This window comes from Lolium perenne, chromosome 1, assembly GCF_019359855.2.
Source record: "Lolium perenne isolate Kyuss_39 chromosome 1, Kyuss_2.0, whole genome shotgun sequence".
NCBI classification, from domain to species: Eukaryota; Viridiplantae; Streptophyta; class Magnoliopsida; order Poales; family Poaceae; genus Lolium; species Lolium perenne.
In genome coordinates this window covers 213872580-213881442 of record NC_067244.2, presented here as the reverse complement: position 1 = coordinate 213881442, position 8863 = coordinate 213872580, and the positions used below count along the sequence as shown (strand labels likewise).

The window sequence follows — 8863 nt, the reverse complement described above, 5'->3', positions numbered from 1 at the left end:
TTTGAGCTTGGCGTGTGTCGCCGGATGTTCCTTCAGTGCGTAGCAGATCCTCTTCTCCGGAATTGGTGGCTATTGCGGCTCGTCAAAGCCTTCTGGCGAGGAGTTCCTCCGCTTCCAGGGTTCGTCATCGACGTTTTCTTCGCAGGCGTGTGCGCTGGTGGAGTTGCTGGTCCTTGGCGGGAGGTTGAAGATGGTGTTGGACCTCAGGGTTCTCTCTTCCTGTATCCGTTCATAGTGTTCTTGTATTTCTTAGCGTTTGGTTGTTGTTTCCTTGCTACTATGTGATGAATACAAGTTCTACTTTCAAAAAAAAAAAATCACAAGAAACACGAAAATTTCCGCCATCGGTTCACCGGGGCTCCATGTCAGAAATATAGGCGTCGTTGCCAAACGGCTCACGAACAGCTCCGGCCGGAGTCTCTTCCTCGTGCGTCTGGCTCCTCCCCAATGCGCCCGCGCGGCTCCGAACGAGGTAGGCTGGCGGCGTCGGCACCGGGAGCGTAATTGAGCGGCTGTTGAGCATGACGACGACGGTCGCCATGCTTGGACGCAGGTGCGCGTCCTCCTGGACGCAGAGCAGCCCCACGTGGACACACCGCAGCATCTCGGACGGCTGGAGACCGTCGGCCGAGCAGCCGTCGAGCAACCCCGTCACGCTCCCATGGCTCCAGTGCCTCCAAACCTGTACATGCATGATGCAAGTGCACAATTAGTTACTGATCGATCTGCCATTAGCAAAGCTCTAGACTCCTAGTACGTAAATCGGTAGCAGGGGATTAATATCAAGGTTACCGTGGTCAGAAGATCTTCGTTATTTGTGCCTGGATACTGGCTGAAAGTGTTGCGGCGACCCGCGATGATCTCCAGGACCAGAACGCCGTAGCTGTACACGTCCGATTTGGCCGAGAAGATGCCGTGCAGGGCGTACTCCGGCGCCATGTACCCGCTGCATCTCAAGAAATACGCCGCATTTTGTTATGTTAGCTCGGCTCCGTTCAGGTACAGAGCAGCATTACTCCGTGTTGCTGCTCGATCAATCTAACAAATAAACTCACTAGGTTCCGGCGATGTGGCTGGTGTTCCCGACGCTGGTGTCCAGGCTGAATAGCTTGGCGAGGCCGAAGTCGGAGATCTTGGGGCTCATGTCGGGGTCTAGCAAGATGTTGCTAGCTTTGAGGTCCCGGTGGATGATGGTCAGTCTCGAGTCCTCGTGGAGGTAAAGAAGGCCTCGACCGATCCCCTGGATGATCCTGAACCTGTGCCCCCAGGTAAGCTCCTGCCGTCTCACAGGATCTGCAATTTAGCACGCTTCAGTAAACATTTACGTGGGTGATGACTTGAAGGAACTGAATGTCGCTTAGATCAACAGTTGGCCGGGAATCGGAAGAACTAGATATAGAGTATAGACACGAACCGAATAGAATTTTGTCGAGGCTTTTGTTGGCGAGGAACTCGTATACGAGGAGCATCTCCTGCTCCTGGATGCAGCAGCCCAGCAAGCGCACCAGATTCTTGTGCTGGAGCTTCGCGACTAGCACAACCTCGTTCTTCATCTCCACGTGCCCTTGCTGGGAGGTTTTCGACAGCCTCTTCACCGCGATCTCCTGCCCATCCTGCAGTGTGCCCTGACCAGCATCCAAGTTCAGTTTCAGGCATGGAGAATAGTGGATGCTCATGTTCTTCCAAGATAATACTGTTACGTACTTTGTAGACCGGCCCAAACCCGCCTTCCCCGAGCTTATTTTCTTCAGAGAAGTTGTCCGTGGCAGCTCTTAGAGTGCTCAGATCGTACAGGAGAGACTCTGAACTTCCCATGTCTTCTCCATCCTCACAGTCAGCTGCAGTCCTCACAAAAACAAAAGTACTAGAGAATTAAGCCTAATATGCTGTTATTCTTCAGAGATTTGCTATAATCGATGGAGAATCACTGACCGGCGCTGGAAATCTGCACATGCTCGTGTGGCTTCTTGTTCTTCCTCTTGCACAGGTACAAAGCAGTGATCAACAGCACCAGCAGCACGGCAGCGACAGGAACAGAGACCGCTAGAGCTATCTTGACCGTGGAATTGTTTCCTCCTGTCACGAAATTCAGAATAGTTTACCATTTCCTCTAGTTCAGTCGCTGTCTAAACTTTTCAACTCGCTACTTTGACCACCGAAAGAACGTTGCATGCCGCCATGCCTAATACGGAATGGCAGAAATCCGGTGCGTTTTTGTCTAGGCAAACTTTCAAGATTGAAACGACAATTCCAAAACAGAGAACAGGAACTGTATGGACGCTAGTGTCAGCCAGCTAGAAACGCGTTGGCGCAGGGAACACAAAGTTGACGGAGACTTTTATTGACTCACCGGAGTGGTCGGTACCGTTGAGTCCGCCGCCTGCTGGAGCAGGCGGCGACATCGCCGCCTCGGCGGCCTTGGCGTTGTAGAAAAGGGAAACCTCGTACCGGACGGAGCAGCTCCGGTAAAAGATCTGTCCGCCTATCTTTAAGTAGCAGCCGGTGAGGATGTCCGTGACGGTTCCGCTGAGGCACCGGTTGCAGTCGTCGCCGCCGAGGTCGCGCGTGCACTGGGCGATGCCGTAGATCTTGAGGGGCGTGACATCAGCCTCGCCGGCCGCGAACATCCGCGGGGATGAGTACGCCGCCAGGCTGCTGAGGTTTCTCATCAGAGAGCCTAGCTGCGTCATGAACAGCTCGGGCTGCGTGACCTGCGTCGCGTTCCCCACGTTGCAGAGTGCCACCTCCGGCGACGTGTCGGCGGTGCCGAAGAAGCTCGCGTTCGAGTGCCGCAGGAGGCAGTTGTCGTAGATGACCATAGAGGATTTCTGGCCGGGGCACTTGCCGGCTGCGTCTTGCGCTGTGGCATCGAGGCACGCTCGGCAGTCGGACTCGTTAACGTCCGCGCGGCACTGCGCGAGCCCGAACGCCTGGTCGGGCGCTGCGCCGGTGGCGTTCTCGGCGAACCCGGACGCAGCCGACGCCGCAGCGGGGAGGAAGGAAAGGAGAGCGTCGAGGTTGGCTTGGAATATTCCGCCGCGGGTGTAGTTTGTGTTGCTCGGGCAGTCGGTGTGCTGAAGGTCCGCGGCGGCGATGCCAGCGCCGACTAGGAGGAGAAAGAGAGATGGGAGGCCCAGGATACGCATGGCTCGTGGGGAGGGCGTCATTGCTGGGTTCGTACGTGCTACCGAGAAGACGAGAAGAAGGCAATTTGTAAGCAGGTGCATGGAATGGCGATGGCGTCACGGCACAAAAGGGCGCCGCGTTGCGTGGTGAACTGTCAGTCTGTGACTAGTCCCCGGCGCGAGAGATTGACTCTAGTCCATTCTCGTGTATACAGCAATAATCCTACACCTACACAAGAACTTTCCTCATTAATGTGATTGGATGTAGATATTGGCGTAGAGACATCACATGCAATAATTTAATTAGGACCAACACAAGAACTTTCCCGCATAATTGATCATGCTATTTATTACTTGATTTTGTTTGTTTTGGTGTTTTAAAAAATAAGATATTGGCTTTGTATACAAGAACAGAGGAAGTATTCATAACCAAAAACATTACCACTAAATTTTTATGCAGTATAAATGTGCCCATTAATGTGATTGGATGCAGTCATGGAGATAGAGACATTATATGTACTCCCTTCGTCTCACGAAAGTTGTCTTAGATTTGTTAAAATTTAGATGTATTTAGACACTATCTAGTATATAGATACATCTAAATTTTATCAAATCTCAGACAAATTTCATGAGATGGAGGGAGTAATACATTTAAGTAGAATGAACACGAGAAGTTTTCCACCTAATTGATCGTGTTATTTATTAGTTGATTTTGTTTGTTTTTGGTGTTTAAAAATAAATTATTGGCTTTGTATACAAAAGTAGAGGAAGATATTTTTTATTACATGCATGCTTCATATCATCAAGGTTTGTAAATGACTAATCGTGCTTGCTGCACGATAACAAATGAAGTATTTGTAACCAAAAACATTACCAAGTACTCCAACAACATAAATCATACCCCAAAAACAATCACGACGAGAAACCAACGGGCAAGACTTTTTTTTCCCGCGGTTGTAACCTATGGTTTATCATGTGTTTTTACCTATTGGGAAGGTGACTCAAGCGGGTATTCAAAACCTTTGAGATTAATCCACCTTCTGCAGCCTTAGTCTACTGCAATTTTATCACTGAAGTCTTGGAAGAATGTTAAGTTGCACAACATGGAGAAAAATATGCCAACCACAGAGGATACGAAGTAACTTTTAGTTTTACCGAAGTTCTCCTTTATCAAAAGGTTTGAACAACAACAATAAAATTGAACCTGTAAGCTTGAAAAGCAAGGCTAAAACTAAAATCAACACGTAGGAAGAGAGAAGCTTCCTGGAATGGTAGAGGTATGGGTACTGCTGACAAAAGAAAACATGCTAAAGAGTTGGTATATGAGTATGGCTTGCATTTCATCCGAATCCAGGAAACTCAAATAGAGGAAATTAAAGATTTTTTTTTTGAACAGGGAAAGGTTCCGAAGACCCTAGAAGCTGCTAGTATTAACGAGGCGGAGAGTACAATTTGCAGAAAAACCCCCACAAAACAGGGGAATTCTGGATAAGGATAGAATTTTTACAGAAAGGATCCTAGAAAGATTATGGGAAAAGCAATCAGGTCCTTCCGTCTCTGCTCCGCGCCTGAAGGTCGTCGTTGCGTTGCTCCGCCACAGAAGAGACACCGGCGCCGGGGACGAACCACTTGGTCCGGCGTCGTGGCTGGAGCTGAAGGTCTTCCCCTCAGACTGCTTGGTCTCTAGGAAGAATAGGTTGAGGAGGGTCGCCTTTCGACCATAAGATGCAGAGGCAGGGCGGCGATGGCCGCCGGCATCGGTCCTTCGCTGAAGAGCTCCTGGATCTTGGCCAAACAAGATCGATGACCAGCCCTTGGTGACAAGGTATCAACTTGTCAATGCCTACGAGTAGTAGACTAGGGTTTCGTTGGATGTAGAGGGCAAGTAGATCTCGAAGGTTTCAGCCGAAAAGTACTCGACGAAATAGAAATTAGGGTTTGCTCAACAATGATTCGATGTCTTTCTCGTCCCTTGACTCCCCCTTATATATGAGGCGGAGCCGAGGGATTCGTATTTGTACAAGTTACAGAGTCCGGGGAGGTTTGTAACTCATCCCGCAAGATTACACACAACACTTCCTATTACAACTCTAGCTTTCCTTAATAATATCTTTGGGCTTCTGAGTCTTCTTATTCTTCGGGTAGTGGGCCTTCAGCAAACCCCAGGTACTATCTTCGGCAGGCCCATTGGGGATGCCTATGTCAGTAGCTCCCGAGATTTTGCTTGAATCGTAGAGTCAGGGAAAATCTCCACGGTTTATTTTTACTCGACAACTTTAGCTTTTCTATATTTCTTCTCACGAATTTCTATATTGTACATGGATAATGGTAGTTGGGGCTAGTTCATCTGACGGATCAGGTACTAGTTAACTGCTCTAGTGGCAATCCGCAAAAACCTACTTCAAGATCACGTCCATGGACATGATCTCGGGATACTGGTGTAAACTTCGACAGGTGCCGCTTAAGGTTTTACCATTCTGTCGAGTCCCAGTCAAATTTATCGGGTACCTAACGCGTCCGTTAGGATTTTTCTTCGTATCTGTTGATACGGATAAAAGTAGCAAACCGCCGTCAGAGACGGTGCCACGCCGCACATAACGGATCTGGGGTCTTACCTTCGCAGTGTTTTGCGGCATTCGGAATTTATTCGCAACTTTTGGCGTTCTGAGAATATATTGTCAAGTGCTTATTCGGCTGTTGGAATAGCACATTTCATCGAGTCAATTTCTGACTTATATTGCTTTCCCGATGGGAGTATATGTAGAGTTATTTTTATAACTCGAAATATGCTCCTTCTTCCTTCTTTTTCTTTCTTTCTTTCTCTTTTTCTTTTTCTCTCTTCTCTTTTTCTTTTTGATAATTTTCATCGGGCACGCGAACAGCGTTCCCGATGGGAGTAGCCCCCGAGGCTACAGCCAAGGACTTGTACTTGGTTGTAGGCTCAACATTTTAGTGCACCGTATCGCTATATTGTCATTCCTTCTCGATATTTTATTTTTTTATATCTCGGGTGCGCGAACAGCGCTCCCGATGGGAGTAGCCCCCGAGGCTATGATCAAATGCTTGCGTTTGATCATAGGCTCCCTCAATTTCTATATTGTCACACTCGAGATTTCCTTTTTTCAAAGTAGCCCCCGAGCATTTGGGCAAAAACTTGTATTTGATCAAAGGCTCCCAAAGTATTCAATAACTTCTCCTGTCGCCAATCTTCTTTTATTTTTCTTGTCGAAATTTTCTCCCTTGGTCAAAGTTACTTCATTGTTGTTATTAGTCGCAATTTTTCCGCCTATGAAGCGTAAGTACCACTATCTCTCTGCCTTGTGGGTCCATTGTTTCCACCACGTTGACACGTCGTTCAAGTGGGGGACACACGTACTCCGCTTTTTCTGGCGCACGTACCGTAACTTCTCCAATGTTAAAATATTTTTTTACCCTTGTCTCTACGTGGCTATCATCTGCTGCACACTTTTTCCATCCAACGGTCCGCCGTTTCACCGCACCTCTATATAAGATCTCCTTCTTCTTCCTCGAGCACTTCCGCTCACGCCGTTGCTGTGCTCTCCTCTGCAAATCCTCCTGCGCTCCACAATTCTCTAAGCTCTGCACTCCTGCGCCATTGTTAATGCCCCCGCGTCGCTTGACAAGGCACAGCACGCCGGAATCTTCAATGGCTGCCGTGGATCTGGGAACCGCGGAGTGGGAAAGATCCAAGCTTTCCGCTCAGGACATCAATCTTCTGAAGAAGCTGGGGCTCAATAAGAAGCCCAACGCACTGCGCTTCCCTAGTGAAGAAAGCTACCCAACCCCTCCAATGGGGTATCGGGTAAGTTTTATCGACCACCTCATCCGTGGTCTTTCCGCCCCCATTCATCATTTTCTCCGCGGACTGCTTTTTATTTATGGTCTGCAACTTCACCACTTGACCCCCAATTCTATCCTCCATATTTCTATCTTCATCACCCTCTGCGAAGCCTTCCTTGGCGTCCAGCCTAACTGGGCGCTATGGAAGCGCATTTTCTTCTATCGCCGCAATGGCTCTCCAAATGTCGCCTATAATATAGGCGGCGTTGTAATTTCCGTTCGCCCCACCGTCGATTACTTCGACGTCAAACTCCCTGATTCAGTTCAGGGGTGGCGCAAGAAGTGGTTGTACATTCAGGAGGAGAACCATGGATGTGCTGAAGACAACATCCCTCCTTTTGATGGTGCCGAGAAAATTCTTCGCCGCCGCTCCTGGGACGCAGAGGCTACCGAAGAGGAAAGAAAGGCGACGGAAGCTCTGATGGCTCGTATCCATGAGTTGCAAAATACTCGCGGCAAAGAGTTATCAGGTATTCAAATCACAGCCTATTTTCTGAGGACCAGAGTGCAGCCTCTCGAAGCTCGCAAACACCCTCTCTGGAAATATTCTGGCGACACGGACGTAGATCGGTTGTCGATGGATTTAGAGGTCAAGGATTTAGAAAAACTTGTCCGAAAAATCTCGTCTCTCAGCAAAAAAAATCCTGTCCCTTCTTCTTGTCGCGTAAAACCTTTCAGCGCCACCAATCCACTTCCCAAGGTAAACTTTGTCGCTTGATTTGCTATTGCTTTGCTATCTTATTTTTTATTTTCCTACTCTTTAACATCTTCCCCTGCTTTTTGTATAGAACCATCCAAATCTCGTCTCGCTCCCTCCCCTTCCTGAAGGTGGAGAAGTCGAGGAAAGGGCTATCATCACCGACGACAACCAAGATGCCCCCTCGTTTGTAAATGAACCCGTAGATTCTCTAAAATCTGCGGGTTCCTCCGAAAAGGAAGCTGCCTCCGAAGGCACTACGTCGGCACAATCTCCTCCTCCTGCTGTTTCTCCAAGGAACAAAAGGAAAAGGAATGATGCCGAAGATTCCGGCACCTCCAAAGCCGAAGAAGTTGGTCCTTCACGTCAGAAGGCAGCTTATGATCCATACCTTGGATCCCGCATCAGCTCGTAAGTTGTCTTTATTTCTCCTTACCTTTGTACTCAAAGTTTTTCGTCTATCTTGCTTTTTATGCTGTCGTCTTTTTATTTGCAGTGATGATGAGGAAGAACTACCAACTCTTAATGTGGCTGCTCGAACGAGTACGTCACATACTTTAGTTGTTTCGGAGACGCCAGCTGAAGGAGAGGAATCCTCGCCTCCTCAACTAAATGTTGACGCTCCCACTCCACCTTCGAGCCCTCTTGTCCCTTCACCAAAAAGGACAAGGGTAGAAACGATCGTGGAGCCTACCCTTGAATTGGGTAGCTCCTCCAATTCTCTCTTGGATGATGTAAGTTCTGAATTTGCTTATTACTATCTATATTTCCTCTTGTTTCCTTCTTTTATGCCTTCATATTTTTCCCATATCGACGTTTTCTTTCTTTGTCTTTCTTTGACAGCCTATGGTCAAAGAGCTTCTTCGTATCGGTGCCCAATTTGTTGGGTACCGTGAATATGCTAGCAAGACTGAAGGTAATAATTTTTTCGATGACACCTGCTTTATGACTTCCTGCTCCTGCTTTGTTGTAATTTTGACGACTCTTGACTATTGTGGCAGAGAAACTTGCAGAAGCCAACAAGCTTGTCGACACTCTTGCTCAGAAACTGGAGCAGAGTGAAATGGCTCGCAAGAAGGCTGAACTTGATGCTAGCCAAGCTAAAGCAGAAGTTGAAAAGGCCACGGCAAAGGCTGCTGGTGTCGAAGATCTGCAAAAAAGGCTTGATGACGCCGAAGCT

The 8863-nt window shown here is 48.3% G+C and overlaps 1 protein-coding gene across 1 annotated transcript; it reads right to left on the bottom strand.

The window, feature by feature from the left end:
* Positions 1–209: 209 nt before the first annotated feature.
* LOC127323483 (cysteine-rich receptor-like protein kinase 15) lies at positions 210–3221 on the bottom strand. Its single transcript, XM_051351622.2, has 7 exons — positions 2351–3221; positions 1933–2076; positions 1705–1838; positions 1415–1625; positions 1056–1293; positions 793–946; positions 210–682 (listed from the first exon to the last, which is right to left on the bottom strand). The coding sequence occupies exons 1-7, from the start codon at positions 3165–3167 to the stop codon at positions 350–352; spliced, it is 2031 nt and encodes a 676-aa protein (XP_051207582.1). The 5' UTR covers positions 3168–3221; the 3' UTR covers positions 210–349.
* Between the last annotated feature and the right edge of the window lie 5642 nt (positions 3222–8863).